Below are 25998 nucleotides of genomic sequence, written 5' to 3' on the forward strand. Positions count from 1 at the left end.
AAAAAATTATATATATGAAATTATATTTTTGTAGTTCAAAAGCAGTCAAATATCAACAATTTCTGTGAATCAACTAGCCTGGTACAAACTAATGTCTCCAGATTTCCTTGTTATTTAAGTATGTTTTAATAAATTCATAACTTTGTGTTTTAGAAGGCTTCTGACTTGTCATAGCATTCTGATCTCATTATTTTGTTTTTTTATCTTGCAAGTATTAATAAATATTTCATGTTTGTGTAGCACCTTGTGCTAGACTCTGAAAATATAAAGCAATCTAGATTTTAGTCTTTTTTTTGAAAGTTCATAGATTAGGGTACATACATAGATAGGTAAATACAAGGTACCATATATTAAATGAATGTTCTGTAGAGTAAGTGACCTTAAAATTTTAGCATAGGGAAGCGGGGGATGGGAGGAGTTTCATGGAAGATGGGGTTAAAACTAGGCTATAGTGAGCTGTAAAACAGTCCTGTAGACAAGAGGGCAGGGTTTCAAACAAGCGAGCTGATAAGTAAGAGCTAGGCTGTTGGTGACTTGCATTTAGGCTTTTAGGAATTTTGATTCTGTGTCCTGTTATTTCAAAAGAAGGTTGTAAATACAAAACTATCGCTTGGGGTTCTGGAAGAAAATAATAGAAATTCTATTTATCCTAAAATATGCTTATTAATATTTAAAAAGATTGATATAATTTGTGCATATAAATTGTAAAATATAGGGACTATAGGTCTTCCAAATTTCAGATTAGATTTGAAAGGAAACATAATCATTACTCCTACAACTACAAAATGAATGTATATCAAAAGATTTTACTTACTTAACTAATGAGTGAACCAGTAAGATGTCACAACCAGTTCAAAGAAGAACTTAAAATACCACATATTAATAGTGGAAGGATGCTGAAATGAATTTATAGATGCAAGAAAACTGGTCAGCTTTTACAAGGTGATAATCAGTGATACTCCACAGGAAACACTTTCTATGAACAGGAATTATTTGCAGTCACTATTCATTTTCTGCAAGTTACCTAACATCCATCCCTACAGAGTTGTAGTTGTAAAGTAGATAAAACCTGAATGAAAGTTCTAGCCAGAATATGGTTTTCACTGTTTTTTCCTTAAATTGATATCAAAATTAAAAATTTCATAGCCTTCCTGTTGATGAGGTCTTTAATCAGTAGGTAGAAGGCTTTAAGTTCCTCTTCATTTAGCTAAAACTCATTTAATTAATACCAAAGATAAAAACAAAACCTTCTTTTACTTTTAAGTTTAATTTGGGCATCTCCAGCCCTTGGAGATTCCCTCCACCAGCTTGAATTTCACCTTAGACCTCACTTGCTTCAGATGGATAGGAACCCTGCTTCAGGAGATTGTGGGTTTACAGTTTTAGACCATTGTACTACTCTCGATACTATGATATGAATAGCAATTTATGAATTGTCACAAGAATTAGCAATTGATTTGTGAATTATCACAAGAATTAAGGATTATTCTCTTTTATTTCTTGAAGAAGAGTACTGATGAGTTGCAAGCCTTCTCTGATCATACATCCTTAATTTTTGATACTATAATAAATTAATACAAATCATTAATCAGTTAACCAAATATTTTCAAAAAATTTAACAGCACATTCATTTATTCCTATAAAAGCCCATACTCCATCTAATACCAAGTCCTAACAAGGGGTATTAGGAAGCTCTTTCCCCCTTGAGTTTACATTTACTATGAATCGTAAGTCAAGGGTAGTTTTACTGTCATAACTGTTAAACAGTAATCTTCAAAAAAGATAAAGTTATGACTCTTAGATATAAAATGAACATGAGTCAAAGATTTTAACTCATGAATGACTGAGGGAACTGGAAAAAAAAAATGTTACAGCTGGTTAGTAGGTAAATCCAAAGATTAGACAAATATATAAGCCCATCAAGAAGGCAAAATAAGTTTGCTTCATAGATGCAACAAAAAAAACCTGACCTCTTCCATAGTGAGGAAAGAAGTCAGTTGAACCTCCATCAGACAGAATTCATTTACATGTCTATCAACACTATTTCCATTACTATCAGTTTCAACAAATTAACTTCTGTCTCTACAGAGCTGTAAAATAGATCAAAGGCACAAATCCCATAGAGTCAGATAACCTAGAAGGATGTGCCCTGAACAATATGTAGCTTTCCATTGAAGACACTTAGCAGTTAATTTTTGATCCATTTAAATATCTTTTGGGGCTCCTGGGTGGCTCAGTCGGTTGAGCATCCAGCTTGATTTCAGCTCAGGTCATGATCTCACAGTTCTGTTTGTAAGTTCAAGACCTATGTGGGGCTCTACGCTGATAGCATGGAGCCTGCTTGGGATTCTCTGTCTCCATCTCTCTCTCTCTCTCTCTCGATCTCTCTCTCTCTCTCTCTCTCTCAAAAATAAATAATCTTTGGGGCCCTTCAGTCAGTTAAGTGTTCGGCTCAGGTCATGATCTCGCTGTTTGTGAGTTTGAGCCCCGCATCAGGCTTTGTGCTGACAGCTCAGAGCCTGAAGCCTGCATCAGATCCTGTGTCTCCCTCTCTCTCTGTTCCTCCCCTGCTCGCACACTGTTTCTGTCTCTGTCTCTGTCTCTCTCTCTCTCTCAAAAATAAATAAAGATTAAAAAAAATTTTTTTAAATAAACTTTAAGAAATGAAAAACTAAAAATCTTTCAAAATCCGTGTTTACATAACTAATGTTACAGGTAAATGTTAGCTAAGGGCATTCATTATTTGAAACCTACATTTTATACCGTAGATGAAAGTATGTAGAAAGTACTTGACTGAATTGGCCCAAAATACAAAAAGAAGAGCCATTAAAATTATAATACAGTTTAACTCTACTTGACAAGTAGAAATGTGTGTTTTTAAAGGTGCTTATTATTAGCTGCCCCTCCAAAAATAAAATTTTTCTTTTATGGAAATACACTGATGAAAATTATAGGTGCATTCATTTTAGGATTTTATTTAAGTAATCTTTGCAGTTAGAATCTTTTAATATATTTGGAACAGTGATACAAAAGAACATAGAATAAACATCAAGTTAGCTTAAATTGATTAATAATTGTTTAAGAAAATCAACTTAATGGTATACACCTGAAATTTGAAATTATTTTGGCGTAATTAAGTTTTCCCCTTAAGTTTGCCATTGTGTCACTGAAAACTTTGGATTGCATGTGCAAGAATAAAGAACTTTTGAAGCACCGTTTACTTTAGAACGGAACAATATGATCATCAGTAATAGCTATAGAGCATGCACAGTGTGAGTGCCCTTAATGAATTTTTTCCACTTAAAAGCAGATTCCTCAAAATGGTAGCTTTTCAGACTGTGTTTTCTTCATTGACCAAGTATTTTTCTTGTGGCTAACTTGAAGCATGTAAAAAACTGGAGCCAGCCTGGTTTTTACAGGCCTCGCCTGGCCTTGTTAATAGTTACAGCATTCCATTTGTTAGTACCTGTGACACAGGAGAAACTTTTACTGTTACGCTATGTGGTGACGATAAAGAAGACAGAAAAAGTCTTTTTATGGTAGTTGGGTCCTCAAAACAACTCTTTGTGTTCTGGTGATAAGAAGACACAAGTTGGATATCCACTAGAGGTACATGAGCTTGTTATCTGCAGAGCCGATATAGCCTCTTAAATTCCCTCACAATGACAGGAACCCCATCTGAAGTGAAGGCTTGCAGAGCTGGAGATACCAGAGCTCTGTTATTCCTCATGAGTACAAGTTCACCCTATTGTTGTAGAACAAAAATTTTGTGTGATTATTTTAAAAAGCCATATTCTTTTTCTTCAGTAAATTTAAAGAGGCTTCAAAGAGGCACATACTTGGTGGTTCCTGTTGGGGGAAGAGCAAGACTCTAAATTAACTAGTCTTAAGATACATGAATATGATGGGGAAATTTCTTAGAGATTTCAGGCTAGAATAAGTCAGCAAGCTCATGATGAAATCTGTGTAGGTATCAACTATATTTGTTTTGTTTCTAGGGCTGTGTAGGTTATGAGTTCATTGTGTTCCAACATTCTGAGTGTTAACATCTTCATTGCTGATAGCAGCTTGCAGAGCTTTGGCAAGCAGAACTTGCTACCATGAACAGGAGAGAATACATGTCTCCATCCTTTAGTTCTAAACACCAGGACCTTTTATGGCTAAGTACACATAACAGTTCGTGTGGTTAGTTAGACCCAGAGAACTTAGAGCAATGGTGCCAATGTTGGGGAAATAGGTGTAGAGTTTGCTCTGTGCTCATGCTTAGTGATTATGTCGTGGTGGAGGTTTCACGTATTGGTGTATGGGATTCCTGGTGCATGCCAAGTCATTTGAGAAGTTAACATCTCTGCACTTAGGATTTCTTAGGATTCTTTCAGCAAAGCAAAGTCACGTTGACTAAAGAGATGATGATGATAATAAATGGGTGAAATAATAATTTGACTACAGAAAAACCAAGAAAAAAATTCTTGAAGCTTCAACTATTGTGTATTTATGTTCTTTTGAGGAAAAAAGTTATAGAATAAGCATAATTATTGTAAATCATGTTTTAAAGGATACCAAGATTTAGGGGCGCCTGGGTGGCTCAGTCGGTTGGGCCTCCAACTCAGTTTCAGCTTAGGTCACGATCTCACAGTTCATGAGCTCAAGCCCAAGCCCAAGCCCTGCATCAGGCTTGCTGCTGCCAGCATAGAGCCTGCTTTGGATCCTCTGTCCTCCTCACTCTCTGCCGCTCCCCGACTTGTACTTTTTCTCTCAAAAATAAATAAAGTATTTAAAAAAATAAAGGATATCAAGATTTATTATTATGACTTAATTAAAAGTATACCTTACATCTAATTTAAATAATCATTTATTAACAAATTTATCTAGTACTTGTCTATTGATCAAACTTTGTTTCCCAATCAAATAAACTCTGTTAATTTACTTAGAAAATTTTAACTTCCCGAAACTTCTTAGTGTTGGCTTGAAAATCAACAAGTCTCAAAGCTATTGAAGCTATTGAACTCAGTAATTCTACTTTAAAATACGACCCATCAGGATTTTTAAAAATTTAGGAATTCTAGGGCGCCTGGGTGGCGCAGTCGGTTAAGCGTCCGACTTCAGCCAGGTCACTATCTCGCGGTCCGTGAGTTCGAGCCCCGCATCAGGCTCTGGGCTGATGGCTCAGAGCCTGGAGCCTGTTTACGATTCTGTGTCTCTCTCTTCCCCTCTCCCGTTCATGCTCTGTCTCTCTCTGTCCCCCCCAAAAAAATAAATAAACGTTGAAAAAAAATTAAAAAAAAAATTAAGGAATTCTGGAAATTAATGTATCAGATTGTTAAGCCCTTGCTGTTAAAGTTACTCATTTAAATGGATGGACAAGTCATTTCTTGGTGACTTTAATGAAAAAAAAAATTAAAAATCAGAAAACCAACTCTTCATTATATTTTTGCCTCAAAGTAAGCAGAAAAAGAAGTCAACATAGAGTCCAGGAGGTACTTTGGTAACACTTAAGAAAGTTCCCCAGAAAGTCAATTCAGTGGATTAGATCAGCCCATGAAGAAGCTCTATAGAAAGAGCTAGCAGAAGGGGGAAAGATAGAGGCTAAACAACATTTTTTTTTTTACAAGTTTTAAAAATATGGAAAATCACTAATATGTACATTCTGCAAAGGAGGGAGTCATTACTGTCTTATGTAAATAAGTATTTGGGTTTTTATGCTTTAAGATTATGTAGGAAAATCATAGTATTTAAGAACAAATTACGAATGAAATTATTGGAATATGGTGCCGATTCTGGTGAATAGAAAAGACTCTCAGGTGAAAATCAGTTTCAATAGTTGAAGTTCCTGAAATGTTCATTCTATGAAGGTACTATGATAACTTCTCAGAGCATCATTTTGATACATTTCTATTTCAGTTCTCATACTCATTAGCCCCGTCAGATATGTTGATCAGGCTGTAATCATATTCAGGTTATAACTTCAGAGCTGTGAGTAATTTAGTATTCTCTAGGAAGTTTGGGAAGAAACAATCCAAACAAGTAAATATTCTTTTTTTTCTTAATGTACAGCGGGAGCATTCATTTTGCTTATATCTAAGGTTTACCTTATTTGAAGGATTAGAGTATACATTTGTGATCATTTAAAACCATTTCAGTGGCTCTTGTAATAATTCATTCAGTCTGTCCTCTCTTAATAAATTTTACAAAAAACTCATGGCAAGTTAGTGTCATTTGTGTGTGAATTTTCCAATTGTATTTCAGACTTTAAGAAAGAAAGGCCTTAATGGTTGTGAGAGCCCTGATGCTGACGATTACTTTGAGCACAGTCCACTCTCGGAGGACAGATTCAGCAAACTAAATGAAGATAGTGATTTTATTTTCAAACGAGGCCCTGTAAGTACTTTTACTTTACCTCTACTTTTTATTTGTTGATCCTTTTTGTTAACTTCATTATATAGGCTCTGAACAAGAAGGAACACAGAGGGTGCGACAGCCCAGACCCTGATACTTCCTATGTGCTAACTCCACATACAGAAGAAAAATATAAAAAAATTAATGAGGAATTTGATAATATGATGCGGAATCATAAAATCGCAGTGAGTACGAAAGTATGGTTTGTGCTTTTATCTTGTGCATGAAGAGATTGGCCACAGTTCTTATTTATTTTCACAGTGGGTGATGACACCAGTAAGTAGAAGGGGAAGGAATTTCATTATTTTTTTTGGTTTCATAGAACTTTAAAATAAATTGGTTATAGTCTTATAATAGTGCATGTTCAGGGTCTTTAAACATAGAAGTGAAGAGAAAACATCCTAATCCAAATTCTACTTCTTATCCCCTGTTCTAACTATCCCCTGCTCTCTCTTTGGGTAGAGTACCTAAACATCCTGGATTCCAGTTCTTTCATCTATAAAATGAATGAGTTGGTTTATGTAATTTAAAAGAAAAAAAATTGTTTTAATGTTTGTTTATTTTTGAGAGAGAGAGAGAGAGAGAGTGTGTGTGAGGGGGGCAAGGGGCAGAGAGAGAGAGAGAGGGAGACACAGAATCTGAAATAGGCTCCAGGCTCTGAGCTGTCAGCATAGAGCTTGACGTGGGTCTGGAACTCATGAACGGCGAGATCATGACCTGAGCCAAAGTCGAACGCTCAACCGAGCCACCTAGGCACCCCAGGTTTACGTAATTTTTAAGGTCCCTTCTAGCTCTAAATTACCATGATTTGTAAATACAAGGTGCATATAAGATTTCCCTTTCCCACTCATGACTTTTGAAAAATATTACATGTATTTTAAATCAATCTTGAGACTATAAAATCTGTAACAGATTTATTACAAATTTGGTGTTTCAGAATTATTTTGTATAGTTGATATAATAGTAGTAGCTTACCCTTTGGCTCTTTGTAATGTCCCAAAACTATTTAACAAAATCTGTCCAAACTCCTGGTCTTTCCTGATAGTGTACATATTGAGGAAGAAAGCCTTGGCTCAATTTTAATTTAAGGAAGCAATGTTTTTAAGCTGGTTGCAGAACAGATAGTTGGCTTAACATTTTTCTGTGCTCATGCATGTAACCATCATGGCAACCAGTACTTTTTGGAGTTCATGCTCCTTTGATAGTTCTTGAAAGAATTCTCATGGGAAGCTCATTGGGGAGAGCTGCTTAAGATAGCTATTCTGGATCTGATTTTCTAATGTTATATATGTATTGTAGGCTTCATGGGACAAATTGGTTCCAATGCTGATATTTATTTCAGAGTTACTTATTATCAGAGTTAATTCTCTTAAAAAGTATGCCTTAAAGTATACATCATGGATTATTTCTTCAAAGTAATCTTCTATTATAAGAAGCTCATGAAAAATAAGTTTAAGGAAGTATTTTTGTGCTGATACCATTTATTATTCTTAAAAAACAAAACAGCAAACAATTAAATCCCTTCTGGCCTCATATGGATGTTGGTGACTTTGTAGTTAATGTTAAGCTGCAAAAATATTGTGTAAATAAAATTGCTTTACCTTTGAAAAAAATTATCATATATCCATTGTTTTATATCAGTTAATGAATTATTATAACTACTATTGGAAATAAGCTACTATTGAATAGAGTACATAAACTATTTATATTCTCCAACTTTGAATTAGCAGTGTTACCAGTCTTTGCAATTACTGTTTTAAAATATGGGGAGAGGAAACCTTTTTCCTTTCTCTATAATAGAGATATTATAAAGAGAACTGTTATTTTCATGGTTAACAAGTATACTGTATGTGATCTATGGAGGAAATGCCAGAAGAAATAGGAAATATTATTTTAGGGGTGTGTGTGGAATGTTTAGGAGGAAAAGAAGATAGCATTTATAATATTTGTAATTTAATCTTCATACAATTTAAAGATGATAGGTTGTAGTAGTAATTTTCCTGTGTAGATTGTTTTCTTTGCATTTTCATTATACTCAGATTGCATTGCGTTGTGTATATATAACTTGATTTTTTTTATTTTTCGTTTGCTCATTAAGACTGTCAGTCAATTAAATAAAACTAGGGCTTATTTATAATGTCCCACATTTGGTGTAATAAGTTCATAATATGTGTACATATTTTTCCCCTTTTGTTATACTTGTAGTTGCCTGATAGAAATGTAATGTTCCTAAACTGGTTTGCATTATTAAAGTGCTAACTTTATGCTTACTTGGTAACAGTGATATATTTTGTTATGTCTAAATTTGACAACACAACTTTAATATCAGTTTCTGACATTTAATTTTCATCTCTGAATATTTGAAATTATGTATGTATTAGCATATATGTATTCATATATAAATATTGAAATTGAAAAGGTTCATGTCAAACATACTTATGTTCAAATACAGTTCCAAAGAAAGCAGCTTGAATCTGCAAATTTAGTAGGAAACTATCCTCTTCCTCTAATTTTAATAACTAGAGTTACTTTATCACATGAAAGTTTGTAAGTTATTACATTTAATATAGATGAAAACAAAACTAACAGTTTTTTCTTCCTTGTTCTTTATTTACAGCCTGGTTTACCACCTCAAAACTTCTCAATGTCTGTCACAGTCCCTGTGACCAGCCCTAATGCTTTGTCCTATACTAACCCAGGGAGTTCACTTGTGTCCCCGTCTTTGGCAGCCAGCTCAACATTAGCCGATTCAAGCATGCTGTCTCCACCTCAAGCCACGTTACACAGAAATGTGTCCCCTGGAGTCCCTCAGAGACCACCAAGTACTGGCAGTGCAGGTATGTAGTAATACCTATTCTGCTGATTCTTTCACAAAAAGGGTGGTAAAATGAATTACTAACATAAGCAGTTTCTTATTTTGCTACTCATAATTTTCTGTCTTTGATGAGCAAGAGTCACTGCTACATAATTGGCTCCATTTTAAAGAGTATTTTTGAAACTTTAATATGGGCTCTCTAACATCCTTTCAGGCACAGTGGAACGATACTACAGAATTTGCCATCTAGAATTTTCCTTATTATAGGAAAGCCATACTTTGACAGGCAGAAAATTTAATTAGCATATCATGAGCAAAGACTTGAAGTTTGGGTGTGAGCCAGTCATGTTAAAAATACTGAGAATAGATCTACCTGATTGGAGTTAGAGTTCATTAATTCAGCAAAAATTTGCAGTGCATTTACTTCTTCACACTTTGCAGTGCAGTGTCTCCTCTCCTTTAAATCCTAGATTGACTAGTACTCCATTAGCACTGCCCCATTCTCATCATTTTGTTATTTGATACTGATACAGGAAGGCATACACTTTAAGAGCTTGATAGGTGAGCTTACACACACACACACACACATACACATATTTAACTACATCATATTGCACAGTAATGTCAAATTCAGACTAGGCTAGTTTTTGTTTTTTAGGAAAGGAGTGCAGGTTACTTCATTCAGATAAGGAGAACCAATTCATATTCATTCTTTGCCCTCTCTCTTCTCTCTGTAACGTTTTTAGGTGGGATGTTGAGCACTTCAGACCTCACAGTGCCAAATGGAGCCGGAAGCAGCCCAGTGGGTGCGTGAATTACTCCTGTTTTCACTTTGTAGGCATCTATCCTATGTGAGATGAAAGGAATATTGTACATCAAATAACGCCTTCTACCAAGTGAAGAGCTAAAAATGGGGTATATGATCAGAATAGACATGTCCCTTTGTAGACTTAATTGTCTTCTGAGGAGTACTTTTACTAATACTTAACATTTTTTAATAACAACCCTGCTCTATTCTTTATACCTTGGCCTCAAGTGCCTCCTTCATACCAGATATTGTTCTTTGTTAGAGACAAAATTGCCTTAATACAGTTTTTTCATCAAGCCAATTTCTTACACAGAGAAGCTTTCTGTATCATCTATTCTCACCAAACTTAGACTATTAGCAGACCGATACATCTTACAGTAAGTAGCATGAAATGTTTTTGGAGTGATTGCAGTACACAGAAATGGTGGACCTAATTTTAGAGCTACAAAGAGAGTTGAGGAGTTTGTCTTTGAGGGATCTGTTTTGGTGGCCTTGTGTAGAACATTCACATATTTTCACAGTTGCTGCCAAATTGGCTTTTTTGCTTTGGCATCCATTCTAAAGATGACCAGCAAGTTTAAACACATTGTGAAGGTGTCACCCAACGTTGATGTGCCAGTAAAGATAGATTGTGAACTGAGCATTACAGAAATATGGTATGTATGTTAAAGAGTTAGAAGAATAACTGTATCCCTTTGGATAATCATCACATTAAGTGGTCTTGGTCTCTTAATCTGGGATAATGACAGTTGTCATCACTGTTATCTAAAAACAAGGGTGGGAACTTCCTCCCTGCTTTTAGGTATTGTGTGTCCCTGGAGACTTCTGAACATAGATCTCTTATCGGAAAGATCCCAATTGCATGTATTCAACCCTTCATTCTACAAAATTGTAAGGAGCTTCTGCCTCAAGAAAATTAATGGAGATCATTGAATAACTAAATTTAAGATGATGAGAAAAAACAGATATTGTTGAGATAAGTTACAAAACATACAGTGACCTAAAGTAGGAATAAGCGCCTAATTATGTCTGCCCCTATATTAATAGCTGTTTGAATGGAATTAAATATAAGACCCATTGTTGGATCTTTTTGAACAGATAATTCATTGTGGGAAAATTCATAAAGGTCTTAACAGTTATACATTAGGACTGCTATACTGGTACATGTATTTCCAGATATTTAGAGTTTATTTCAGTTCCATTTTAGTTATTTGCATGCCCATATACTCTTCGTGTTAAATTTTCCCATATGCTTTTATTCCCCCAAGACTTCCTTTCCCTTCTACTTCCTAGCCTAGTTAAGGCTGGAATCAAACATTTCTTGTTAATTTTAACTAGTTCTTGGTTTTATTTTCAAAATTCGTTTTATTTCATGGAGTTTACTCTTTGATGATTTCTAATGTGTTTTTGCATTGCCTTTACTTTTTTTTCATCCTCTGGCATTGTAAACACGGTTCTTCCTCCTGTCAAACAAGTGTTTCACTTCTCTCCTCATTTTTTTTCTTATACTTCCCACATTTCCTAAAGGCTTTTTCACTGTTTTTTTTCTTATCTGCATGCAACTATAAATCTAAACTTTGTCTCTGCTGCTCAGTTTTCTGTGTTCCCTTTGGTAATTTGAAACTCAGACTTTGTCATTGTCCTAATTTGACCTTCTGCATGTAACCCTGTTTCTTTTTTTTTTTTTTTCCATTCTCTTTTTTTGTAAGCCTCCCCCACATCTGGACCCTCCTGTTTAGAGGGCTGCATGATCGCAGTCCTTAGATCATGGCACATCACCACTGGTTTATATGGAGCATCTCAATGTTATTTATTAATCCCTCTTACACTTGTGTTGCATTCCTGTTCCCTTCTTCCCCCATCATAGGCAACCACCTTAGTGTGCTAGTGTTGGTAGTGTTAATAATCGTGATTAGCAAACATGAATTTGTATTAACATTTAAAATTAAAATATTTTAAGTGCTTAGTGAGTTATTTAAAAGTCTGTTTCCATTATTACTTGTACACAGATAAATCCTGCTTCTTAGGGCACACCTCAGCATCTCCTAACACACGAGATTGGCTATCTTGATTCTTCATTAGTTCTTACTCCTATACGCCTAGTTTTATATATATCAGGTGTAATTTTACTTATTCTACTTGTGTTTGGATTGTATTCTAAATGGCTTGTGTGTTATAACTGGTTTTTAATATATGCTACCTCAGAATTAGACTTAACTGAGGAGACCTCTTATGTCACTTAGTTTGGAGACCAGCTGGAAGTGGTTATTTCTGTGCAGTACTTGGAGCATACATGAGTTTAATGTGCTTCTTGCTATAAATTTTCCTATTAAAATAAATGGTCTTTCATAGGTATTTTAGGCATGGTATTTTGTGAGAGAGAGTCAGATAATACATTTTAGCTTATTTTCAACAATGGTGCCATTTTGGTTTAGTAGTTTGGAAAAATAGTTTAAACTCATTTTTTACCTAAATAAAGTCTTTATGAATGAAAAGATTAAACAGTTAAAATTTCCAGAGAAATGCAGAAGAAAAAATATTAAAAGATATGGGTATGGGTTTTTTTTTAATTTTTTAAAAAGTTTTATTTATTTTGAGAGAGAGAGAGCATGAGCAGGGGAAGGGCAGAGAGAGGGAGAGAGAAAATCCCAAGCAGGCGCTGCTGTCGAATCCCCCAACACAGGGCTCGAACTCACCAACCATGAGATGATCTGAGGTAAAATCAAGAGTCAGATACTTAACTGACTGAGCCACCCAGGTGCCTCATGTTTTCTAATGTGTATTTTTCAAGGTATGTTTCTATATGTTTGATAAACCTTGTGCTAAATGAAATTAAACAACTTTCTTCTCTGTAGGACATTCAGAACCTTTAAAATGTTAATCTGTTTTGTGAGTCATTAAACTTAGTGTATAAACATGGTTACTCAAAGTGATTTCATAATCGAACCCTTCATTTTTTTTCCCTCATGAAAAAGCATCTTTCATAATTAGTGCCATATAAAACATTTTGGGAAATCTTGCTTCTGATCTTAATATACATAGAAAAGCATTTTTGAGTGTGAAGACTTCCATAAGTTGAAATTGAGGTTTAATAAAAGAAACAAGACTATCAGGCTTGTGCTGTGTTAATAGCAGAGCTGTTCATTGGGACCAGCCCTTGCACTGAAGACAGTTAGAAATGCTAGGGAAAACATTTTTAAAATCTGCATGAAGCATTTGAGAACTAACAAGATAGTGAAGCATTTCTGGCTCAAGATCCAGGGAATGACAGAGACTTCAGGAGGGTGAGCCCAACATTTATGACTACTTTTCTTCAGGTGGTATTTGCCACTTCCACAGTGGGGTGCTTCAGAAGCAGAGGATGACAGCCTGAGAAACCCAGGGGAACAGAGAGATCAAAGTTCAGGGTCCACAAAGAGTTGGGAGGGCCCAAATGTGTTCTTGTCCCCTTGTGTTGAGACCCCAAAAGGTGGGACCAGAGAAGTAGAGTGAATCAGAGTTTAACAATCCCTTGCAGTAGCTATGGCATCCCACTTTCTGAAGCTAGACTGTGGTCATCTATGCTTATAGTACAGGATAAACATTATTTTCAATATCTGTGTTTCACATTAAAAAAAAATGTTATACAAAAAATGAAGAATGACCACATGCTGGGCTGCAAAAACTCTCAGCAAATTTCAGAGAATTTAATCATGTGGAGATAAATCTCTGGTGACAGAATAATTCAGCTAGCAACCAGTATCCAAAGATGTTTGTTTAAAACAAATGTTCTATACATAACATGTATAATAGCTTACTGTGGCATTCCAGGCTTAGAGACTTGTAATGAGCCACTTCCAGATAGCTTCGCTTCACCTTTAAACTGTCACATTTTTACTGATCCTGTCATTTTCAAATGCATAATACTTTTATAGATGAGCCCTCCATTTGCCTTATTCTTATTTTAATTTTTGTTGAGTCTTCTGCTCTCCAGAAGATAGGATGCTTCGGGCCCGTATCAGAGTGAAAGCAGAAGCATCCTTGAACTTTTTAATTTAAGCATTGAACAAACTCTGGATAGGGAAAGACATTAACCAGGAAACTAGAGGAAACCTAACCATGAAAGGAATCTTTGTTCATCAAAAACACCATGAAGAGAATGAAAAGGCAAGATAGAGTGGGGAAATATAGGGGTGTGTGTGTGTATAAAACAGAGGGCTTTTTATGAAGAATACTATAAATCATCACGAAAAAGAAAATCTGATTTTTTAAAATGCGCACGAGAACACAAACATTTCACAAGAGAAGCTCTCCAGATGTCTAGTAAACATGTGACAAAATGCTCATAAGAACCAATTGAGGTCTTGCTGGCAGGGTGTTGGGTGGGGAGAAGGACTAAAGGGGTGAGGGTCCTAAAGGAGTCAGACACTTGTTGGGATGAGCACTGAGTGTTATATTTAAGCGATGAATCACTGAATTCTATTCCTGAAATTATTATTACACTATATGTTAACTCACTTGGACTTAAATTTAAATAAATAAATAAAAAGATGCTTATTCTCAGTAACCAAGGAAATGCAAAACTAAAGCCACAGGTAACATTATACACCTAACAGAATGGCTTTGGAATAGGCAGATAATACCAAGTGTTGACAAGCTATGGAAAAATTCAAACTCATATGCTGATGATGGCAGTACAGATTGGTGCAGCCATTTTGACATTGTCTACTATAGGTGTAGATGTGTGTATTCTACAGTGAACCATTTTTACTCATCTTTATATGCTGTAGAGAAATGCGTGGGTATACCATGAGCACCAAGAGAGATGTAAAGGAATGTGCGTGGTATTATTTGTTACAACCAACATCTAGAAATAATCCAAATTTGTATCAACAGTAGAACAAATAAAGTGATAGTACATTTATATGAAGAAATACTATACTGTAACAAAAAGGAAGACATTGACAGCAGTAATTAACAGTGTGGATGAATTTACCAAACTATTATTGAATGAGAGACAATAGATGCAAATACAAATTGGTTCCATTCAAATACAGTGTGAAAAGGAGGCGAGCAAAATTACAGTGCTAAGGATGCATGTATAGATAGGTGGTAAAACTATAAAGAAAAACAAGTTACTGTAAAAATCACAATACTGGTTACTTTGGGTAGGTGGACAATAGTAATGTTTTGGGGGGCCCAATTATAGAGACTTTGGGGGTTTGGCAATATTCTTTTTCCTGATCTAATGGGTACGTGGATGTTCACTTTATGATAAGTCCTTTTTTTTTTTTTTAATATAATTTATTGTCAAATTGGCTTACATACAACACCCGGTGCTCATGCCAACAAGTGTCTCCTCAGTGCCCATCACCCATTTTCCCTCTCCCCTACACTCCCCCAGAAAAATCCTTGATCTTTGAAGTTTTTGTTTTGTGCACCATTTTGTATTATGTGTTACGTTAATACAAGTTTTTAAAATAAACATAATACATTTGATTTTAAAAAGGAATTATAAACCACCAATGTGGAGGCACTTTTAAAATTATGAGAGAATGTAATGTACATAGTTGTTATACTATTAATTCCAAAATCTAGAGAGAAAAAAATTGACACATACATTCATACTCTCAGAAAGACTCAGCAGTCTTTGAGTCTCTGGGTGTTACTGCCCACATGCAGCAGCTAGACGTGCAGCCCCATCTTGAGATCAGGAAGCAAGTCGGTGTAAGAGGACAGGCCAACAAGCCTAGGATGGCAGAGTGGAAAGCTGGAAAGTTCTAGGTCCGCTACATTGAGCTGCTAAAACCACTGAGCCTGCAACCACTTTACCCCCAGTCTTCTGTGAGATAAAAATTTTCTCATTTCTTAAGAGAAAAAGTAAGGTAAAATACAAGTCAGAAGTAGGGGAATATTTAATAAGCAGATAAGCATTTATGTACCTAAATGAAAGAAAGAAACCAACTTCAATTTCAAAAATTGAAAGGATGTATCAGGAGATTTAAATAAAAATGGCAAAGAAAAACAACTTACTAATTGCCAACTATTACCACCTTTTTATTGTGACATGGAGAGCTGATGAAGGGATGTTGAAACTGGTGATCTCATGTGCTTATGGCATTGTAGCAATCTTTCTAGAAAGATTTTGGCAAGGTGTTTCAGTAGTCATAAAAATGTTTATGCCTCTGAGCCCACTAATCCCATTTCTGGGACTCTCCTAAAGAAATAAACTAGAATATACAAAGTTTCACTGCAACATTATTTAGAGTAGTGAACAATAGGAAGAAACCAACATATTCTACAGTATGAAAATTATGTAGATTAAAATTTTCAGCTGAGGGGCGCCTGGGTGGCGCAGTCGGTTAAGCGTCCGACTTCAGCCAGGTCACGATCTCGCGGTCCGTGAGTTCGAGCCCCGCGTCAGGCTCTGGGCTGATGGCTCGGAGCCTGGAGCCTGTTTCCGATTCTGTGTCTCCCTCTCTCTCTGCCCCTCCCCCGTTCATGCTCTGTCTCTCTCTGTCCCAAAAATAAATAAACATTGAAAAAAAAATTAAAAAAAAAATTTTCAGCTGAATTCCTTTTGAGTTGTGATTTAAAACTGCAAAAAAAAAAAAAAAACCATGCTTATGGAAAATTCAAAGGAAGGGAAATCCAAACTGATTATCATAGTTGTGTTGGGATGGTGGAAGTAGGAGTCGTCCCTCTCGTTTTCTACTTTATAAACTTTCTATGATGCTATATTGATACGGTATCTCCACAGTCAAAACTTTTATTATAGTAAATGAATTAGAGTATCCATTTGTGTTTCCTTGTAACGTGATAATTTTTTGTCTTCAGGCTATGTCATTGTCTAAGTGAAATCAGTGTTGCCCATACTGTAAATTGTGGCCATCCTCCATAGTGGCAATCTGATTTGGCTTACTAGACACATTTCTCTGTGGAAAATTTACATTTAATACTTAGATAATTTGTAGTTCATATGACTTCAGGAATTGCTTTTAACTTTGGGCTTGTGTTTAAAGATCAAGTGTAGAATCAAGTCTCTGATTTCCAGCAGTTTTGCTTTGTAAAAACATTTTGAGAAAGAGAAAATATATATATACCAGACTAGTATATAGAAAAGCTCAGGAAGCTCTTGGAATTGTTTAGGGGTGAGTGAAAGTAACATGTAACGGCTTGCAGAGTAGCAGAGGCAGCGGCAGTTAAAGAGAAGATGGATGAAGTGAAAAACATTGTAAAGCAAGAATAGCAGGGCTTGAGCCCTGTGAAAGTGGGATGGAAGTGACTGGGGATGGTGGTAGTACAGGAGTTTAAACAGGTTGTGTTAGAGATGACAGCAGCATATCTGGGGAAAAGGCCACCAGATGGTTGCATGTGAACTTGAAGTGAGATATAAAGCAGAAGCACAGATGTAAGAGGTACACTAAGGCAGTGGTTAAAGCCGGGGGGTGCATGAAGTCTCTGAAGGAGGAGAAGCCTCTTTGGGGCTGTCCACATGGGATAGATTGAGAGGGCGAATACAGTATACAGGAAAAGAAGCAGCAGGATTTCATGAGCATTGTCTGTTGTAGATACGCGTTTCTAATGGACAGAATCCATGCTCTCTATCATACAGGAATTTCCACTGAATCAAGTAAATATGTCATCAGTTATTTTATTTTTGTCATCAATAATCTTGAAACTCATGGGCTTTTTTACTTTTAGAAACCTCATCAACTCATTCTTTATAAAAATACAATTTTACAGGCTTTTAAAATGCTTATTTACTGAATAATCAGCTGAAACTTTGTCAGGTTTTATGAAAATTTGTCAAATATGATAAAATCAGTTCTTGAACCTTGCTTTGAATGAGTTTTTCAGAATCTTTTGAGATTTTCAAAAGTCTTTGCATGTCAGTTCAACTTCTGAATTTAATTCATAATAGTAAGACATTAAAGGCATCACTGTCTACAATTTAGCCCTAAAAGAGTAGTATTAAGGACATGGAGTGCTTTCCAGCCACTTAATGCATTATGTTAGCTGATATGATATTCTGAAATATGAGCCAGACTGATATAATTGAATGATATGCCTCAGAGCTATAGGACCGTAAGTGAAATTAGCTTTGTTAGGCTTCAAGAGGCATTGGTATGCAGTTTGCTCAAGAGCATTTGTATCATGTATTATGTCAGGGTGTAATTTACCTTAATACCTAAAAACACATTTTAATAATAATCACATTAAATTGGGTTTATCCATTTAGAATTGGTACTGCAGTTCTTAAATTTATAGACTATGTCAACATGAGTTATATCCTGAAGGTATTTGCCTTAAAAATCTATCTCAATGATATCTTCATTTTGTCATAAAAAGTGAATAGGAAGTAAGAAATATATTAAGATAGCATATCGCTACACTTTACAAAATCACAAATAGTGCATATAAGGTTATCATGTTTCAGGCTGGCAAGTTACCCAACACTTACATCATCCTGTAATAATTATCTGCTGCAGACTCTGACTTCACACTAAAAAATACCATGCTTTTAGGTTCTCTTCACTCTGGGTTGCTATGGTACTATGTGTAGCTTTTCAGCACCATAGACTCCACATGGGAAGAGAGTATAGAGCTTCCTGATAATGCATTCTTCTAAATTATCCTCAAATCATCTCGTAATGTATTTGAGAAGAAATACTGCCTTACCCTTCAGATTTGAGTACAAATCAGGCAAATAAGAATCTTCTCAATGTTATCAAAGAGATTACAGATGTATATTTGTGCCTGTTAATTAAGAGAAACGTTAATCTGTACTTGTTAATCTAATATTCTGTTAGTTCCTATCACACCCCCTATTTTTGAACAATCTTTGATAAGCAGTTTTTATCCAGATGGCTTGTTTAGCAGTTACTTCTGCCCAGTGCATGGATGCGCTCCACTCCACAGGGGATGGCCTGGGGAGGAGATTGCTTAATAGCACTGCTTTCTGAAGCTTAGCAGAACATAGGAATTGCTCTCTGGGGTGTGGAAAGGAGATTCGGCCCAGACTTAATACGTACTGCTTCAAGATAATGGAAATTGCCTCATAAGGTTAACTGAAATACCAGTCCCCACAGCAAAATTAAATCACATAAATGAATTAAAACTGGTGTCCCTTGGTAAAAGTGTCAGAGAAAGCAGGAGGAGTTGGGGGAGAGTGAGGTGTAGGGGAGAGGAAACACTGATCATCTGGAATCCTGACACGTTGAATGACAGCTGCTGCAGAGATAGACCAGTTCCCAAGGGCCATACCTCACCGCTGTTTTCTTTGTCCATTGAAAATGCACTGGTCAGGATTCAATAAAGTTGATCATACCACATTGTCAAACATCAATTTTTAGTTACTCATATAAGTAATTCACCTAAATAACATGTTTTTCAAACTCTGAATATGTTATAAGCAGATATATCGAAGCATCCATTTTCTTCAGTTGTTTATCTTTAAGAACTTAATCCATCTCTTTCCAGTTATATTTTTAAAATTTTCGAATTGCCCTATCTTTTAATCAGTTGCCTCTATTCATTATAATACTATTGCTGAAAATATTTTATAATCCACCAACCGCTGTCTGGATTGTAAATGGCTTTAAATAATAGTTCTGTTCCATTCAAGAAACTTTCGTAGATTTAAAATGTTCTGATAACCCAATACAAATGCTCTTAAAGTGAAAAACATGTAATACATAATTGTTTTTCGTCATTAACTCATTGCAGTTCTTTGAGACCCATCATTTTACTTCTTGGCAACTCAGGATGCAGTTCCTTCTCTGTCAGCTTTTTCCTCATTCTGGCTTTCTTCTGAGTCTCAAAATGGCTGGAGAATAAAATGCTTCCTCCGTTGTCCTTGGAGGAATGCAGGAGCTTCCCTCACCACCACAGAACAGCTTCTCTACTTAGGATCTGATTGGACATTCCTGGATCCCCTCACTGTGGTGAGGGAGGGAGAATGCCTCCATACTCACTTGCTTGGCTTGGACCTATTGCCAAGCAGTGATTAAAGTGGAGTCAGCCACCCAAACCACAAGGCTGTTACACAGGAGGCCTAGGATGACTGCGCTCTCCAGGAAAATAGGGATGACCTCTTACATTTGTCTTGTAGCTCAAATGATGCCCAAAAGGACTGTATATCTAGAACATACACCACAAGATATCCATTTCCTTATTTCCTCTAATAGAGTTCTTTTAGGGAAGTTGAAAAGCAGGAATAAGATGATTAAAGTCAGACAGACCACAGATATTTAATGAAGACCTTACCAGCAGCCAAAGAAATGGAGCAGGTAGCAGTAGAGCAATAAGGAACAAGTACTTGGTGAAAACAAAGCAGTAGAGCTGAGTGCTCAGGAAGCTGCAGTGAAGGAGTTGCCCTGGTCACTAGTTCAGGCCCTGGACTAGTAGGAGTGCCTCTGCCACAGGGATGAATGACTAGGCTGGTCTCAAGCAGTTTCTTAAAATAGCTCCGTTATCTCAGTCCCCAGTAGGAGATGCCTTGTGTTTTAAGTATCTCTCCCAGTAGGTCCAAGCAGTAAGACTAAAAACAAGTGACATAAGTCTTCAGTTTTATATGTATTTCAGATTTGAGTTGATCTTTTTGCTTATTTGGGGGCTGATATTTTTGCTCCTAATGAGTTGTGTTATAAAATTTATTTGTAAAACCAGGACTAGGGAAAACTTGTTTCATATCTGTACCAGAGTATTTTGATGACTCTTTACATGTTAATGAAGGATATTTCCTTTTTCCAGGGAACGGATTTGTAAACTCCAGAGCTTCTCCAAATTTGATCGGAACTACTGGTGCAAACAGTTTAGGCAAAGTCATGCCTACAAAGTCTCCCCCTCCTCCCGGTGGCGGCAATCTTGGAATGAACAGTCGAAAACCAGATCTTCGCGTTGTCATCCCTCCTTCAAGCAAGGGCATGATGCCTCCCCTGGTACATTAAATTTTTCTTCACCTTAATTCTTTGAGACACATTTTATACAGCCAGACTATGTTTTCCTTTGGAATTTTCTGTACTGCCATAGAATCTAGACCCTTTCCTAATGAATGTTTCTATTTGAAGTTAGCGTTTGAAGAGGCAAAGCTATTTTAAATACACAGAAATCAGATTATAGAAAAACAGGATGTAAATATGCCGAGTGGTTATTTAAAATTATAGCTAAATAAAGAGAGGCTGTTATGTGTGAGTTTAGTTTTACCAGGCAGGAACCTTTGCTCAGAGATCCCATCACCAAATTTATAAATTAAACCTGACTTAGGTGTTTCTTCTCTGTACTATGCGTATTTTCAGTAATCAATTACACATGCTTTTCTGTAGGAGAAACACTAAACCAGGTTTTAGAAAATTCTGCATACCAAAGAGAACCATTGCAGAATAGGGAACAGTGCATCAAAACTGAATGAGTTATTCTCCAAATAATTTTTGTTTATTCCTTCTCAGATCACCTTCCCATTTAATTCTGTAAAGAATACAGGTCTCTCCACCCCAGCCCTTAGCAACGTCTTCATAGTTCCAGCCTCATATGCTTTTTAATCCTATATTTATGAAGAAGAGTATATGTATCCCCTTTAGCCTCTTATAGAAAACAATTAGAATATGTTTTAAAACCATTCTTCATATCACTGTTGTTTGACTAACAGTGTGATGTGCCAGGTGTCCTTTCTGCGGTGCAGCTGCTAAACTCACTATTTGATTTTTTTCGCTAAGTGAAAGTGTATGCTGTCAGGCTTTAGATCATAATTCTATGTATGTATGATGCTTTGTAGATTCCCAAACATCTTCCTATGCATTGTCCTATTTGACTGTCAATTATACTGTAATTTTGGCTAGGTAGAGATGAGGAAACTAGTATTTGTCCAGGGTAATACAAAAGGGAGCCAGGACCAAAATCTTTTAAGTCAAGAAACAAACAAGTACTTTTTCATTTGGAGATAGAAGGCTGGAGACCGTGTGGCTCCCAGCCTTACAATGAAAATGAGTAGGACAGACAGGTTCACAGTTCTCCGTGGATAGATCGTAGTGCTGAGATTTCATGGCAACCAAGTGGCCCGGGCTCTAGGGAGAGACAGAAACTGCAGGGAGAGGACATTTGAGCACTGACTTACCTGGGTAAGACACAGGTAGTAAGAGTTAAGCTCAGATGATTGGTGGATTTCTGGAGGTCAAGTGTTCACTGGCAGGACAGTGGAAAACCCCTAGGGCTGTGATACAGGAGTCGGAGTTCTTTGATAGGCTTTTTCTCCGTGAACCCCACTAGATACTCACAGAAGAGACTGGGGATACTCTGAAAAAGTCTGCGTAGCATACAAGTGGGAGAGGGAAAGAGCAGCCACCACACTAGGGATAAAAAGTTTTGCCTGGGCCCTTTTCCCCTTTCTCTCCTATGGACCAGAAGTCTGTGAGGAGATGAAAAACAGAAGGTGTCACCCTGAAGGCACTGGTGACCTCCCATTGTATCTGGAGAAATGGAGATGGAAAAAGATCTCAGCCCATGGTGGAGGAGCAGGGCAGGGTGACCGAGAAGCACCACAGCCTGGGGTATGGCACCAACAAGAGAAAAAGCTTCATACTGAGAATGGAGCAGTCACTGGGGAAAAAACAAACTGCCCCTGACAAATCAATGCTCACGTCTTCCCAGAGGGATTTGAGGCCCATGGTGGATGTACTGAGGGTAACCATTGCAACAGTGAAGCTCAAACCCAGCCCAATTCCTAATTAAATGAACTCAAATCATACACTAAAGACCTAGCAAGAGGAAAGACCTGTAGGTCAGTGGCATTACCCAAACTGCAATACAAAGAGAAAGAAGAGTGAAAATAAATGGTGCAAACAACAGCAGAACAAAGCCTTCAAGAGCTGTAGACTTTTATCAGGTGGATTAACATGTTTGTAATTGGACTTCCAAAAAGAGAAGAGAGAGAACAGAGCAGAAGAAATATTTGGAGAAATCATAACAACACCAAGTAGGATAGGTACACACACATTCAGACTGCTAAAAGCAAAAGACAAAGAGGAAGAATCTTAAAGGCAGCCAGAGGGAAGAGACAGAAGAACAAAGGTAAGAATTTATAACATACTTCAGAAACTACACAAGCTGCAGAACAGCGGAGTGACAAAGTACTGAGATCCAAAACAAAACCCCCTCAACCTAGAACTCTGTATCCAGCAAAAATATCTTTCAAAAATGAAAGAGAGAAACTTTCTCAAACAACAAAACCTGGAGGATACATTGCCGGCAGACCTACTGTACAAGAAATGCTAAAGGAAGTCCTTCACAGAAGGAATATGATACCAGCAAAAACTTGGATCTATACAAAGCAACAAAGAACAATGGAAATGAAGTGAATGAAGATAAAATAATTTTATAAACATTTTATTTTAGAACAATTTTAAATGTCTACAAAGATTACAAAGATAGGATAGAAAGCACTCCACACCCGATTTCTCCGATTGTTGACATCTTGCATTAGTATGGTACACTTGTTGCAACTAACAAGTCAGTATTGATACACTGTTATTAACTGAAATCCATACTTTATTCAGATGTCCTTAGTTTTTAACTGCATGTGTTTTCTGTTTTGGGATCCCATCCAGGACACCAGGTTACATTTGGTAGTCATGTCTCCTTAGCCTCCTCTTGGTTGTGATAGTTCGTAAGACTTTCCTTGCTTTAATGACCTTGACAGTTTTGAGAAGTACTGGTCAGGTATTTTGTAGAATGCTCCTCAGTTGGGATTTTTTTCTCATGATTAGACTAGGGTTATTGGTTTCAGGGAGGAAGGCCATAGAGGTAAAGTGCCATTTTTATCACATCATATCTATCATTATCGGTAATTACTATTGATGGTAACCTTGGTCACCTTGCTGATGTAGTGTTCCATGGGTTTCTCTGCTGCAAAGTTACTCTTCTTCCTTTCCAAACTGTCCTCCTTGGAAGGAAGTCCCTATGCAAGGTCCATACTTAAGGAGTGGGGAGTGAGGCTCTACCTCCTTGAGGGCAGAATGTCTACATCAGTTATTTGGAGTTCTTCTGCACAGGTGACTGATCTGTTCACTTTCATTTATTTAATAATTTATGTTAATATGGACTTATTGACATTTATACTTGGGGCTATAATACTCCTAAATTCTGTGAATACCTAATTTTACCAATACTGTCTTGTTCTTTTGCTCACATTGTTCTAGCTTTAGCTATTGAGGACTTGTTGGGTGGTTCCTGTGCCTCTCTCACACAGTCATCCTCATGGGGTTTTTTTGGTGGTGGGGAGCATGGGGGAGTTGCTTGGAAATTTCTCAGGTAGTACAAAATGCTCTAGGCTCATCCTATATATTTCCTGCCCCAGTGCTAGAACCGGGCATTTCTGTAAGGAACCTTGGTTCCTTTTATTGGAGAATGGTATTAGAAACCAAAATCTGGGCATTTTCCTTTTTTAAAATTGCTCCAAAAGATCACCAGCTTTCTAAGCAAAAACAGTGGGAATGAATTTTGTACTTCTAGCACATGTAAAAATAAAATACATGGCAACAGAAGACAGAGAGGCAAATCGTAAATACACTGTTCTAAGCCCTTAACCTACACCTAACGCGATACCTATTTGAAAGTGAACACTAGAGAAAACATACCATACAAACATTAACCATAAGAAGGCCAGCATAGCCATAATGATTCCAAACAATGTAGACTTTACAGTCAGGAATATTACCAATGATAAAGAAGGACAGCACATAGTCCAATTTCCAAGAAATATCTTTTTAAAAAAATTTTTTTAATGTTTATTTTGAGAGAGATGGAGTGTGAGTGGGGGAGGAGCAGAGAGAGTGGGAGACACAGAATCTGAAACAGGCTCCAGGCTCTGAGCTGTCAGCACAGAGCCTGACATGGGGCTCAAACCCACGAACCATGAAATCATGACCTGAGCTGAAGTCGGACGCTTAACTGACTGAGCCACTCAGGTGCCCCTAATGTTTGTTTATCTTTGAAAGAGAGAAACAGAAACACAGAGTGCAAGCAGAGGAGGGGCAGAGAGAGAGGGAGACACAGAATCCGAAGCAGGCTCCGAGCTGTCAGCACAGAACCCAACTTGGGGCTCAAACTCACAAACCTCAAGATCATGACCTGGGCCGAAGTCAGACGCTTAACTGACTAAACCACCCAGGCGCCCCAAAGAAATAAGTATCTTTAATGTATATGCACCTAACAGAAGACCTTCAAAATTTATAAAGCAAAAACTGATAGAATTAAAGGTGAAATAGAAAAATCCACAACTGTACTTGGAAATGTACATAAGTACGTGAGTATGCCTCATGGTAAACTCCTCAGTGAAATACTGGTAAATAATTTTCATCAATGTGTAAAAAGGGATAGTGTATCAAAACCAAATGGTTTCATCCCAGGAATACAAAAGCTGGTTATATGAAAAATTATCCATATAATTCACTGTAAACAGAATTCAGTGTTTATGATAAAAACAAAAATTTTTCAGCAAACTAGGAAAAGATGGGAACGTCTTTAACCTAATGAAGAACATCTACAAAAGTCCTACAAGTAAGGTGCTTAATTAAAATAAAGGGAAAATACTGTATTTTATTAATTTAGGAACTAGGCAATGATGTCTGTTCTCACCACTCATCTTCAGCATTGTATTAGAAGTCCCAGCCAGAACAGTAAAGCAAGAAAAATCACTAAAATGTATACATTTTGGGAGGGAAGAAATGAAACTGTCTCTATTCACAGAAGACATAATTATCTGTGTAGAAAAGCATAAAGAATCTGTAAAACCAAAAAACAAAACCCAACCTCCTGGGACCAGTCAGTGAGTTTAGCAAGGTCATGGGGTACAAAGTCAATATATAAAAGTGGATTGTATTCTTATACTAACAATGAATAACTGGAACTTGAAATTTAAAAATCCCATTTATATAGCACCAAAAATTAAAGAAATACCTAGATAGAAATCAGACAAAATGTGTTCATGATTTGCATGCTAAAA

At 36.6% G+C, this 25998-nt stretch overlaps 1 protein-coding gene across 1 annotated transcript in view; it reads left to right on the forward strand.

The window, feature by feature from the left end:
• MEF2A (myocyte enhancer factor 2A) overlaps positions 1-25998 on the forward strand; it is a 165434-nt gene that overhangs the window by 121513 nt on the left and 17923 nt on the right. Inside the window, 4 exon segments of the mRNA XM_043554788.1 lie at positions 6247-6378; positions 9014-9233; positions 9958-10017; positions 20754-20941. Coding sequence (XP_043410723.1) covers positions 6247-6378; positions 9014-9233; positions 9958-10017; positions 20754-20941 — 600 coding nt within the window.

This window comes from Prionailurus bengalensis, chromosome B3, assembly GCF_016509475.1.
Source record: "Prionailurus bengalensis isolate Pbe53 chromosome B3, Fcat_Pben_1.1_paternal_pri, whole genome shotgun sequence".
Classification (NCBI taxonomy): domain Eukaryota; kingdom Metazoa; phylum Chordata; class Mammalia; order Carnivora; family Felidae; genus Prionailurus; species Prionailurus bengalensis.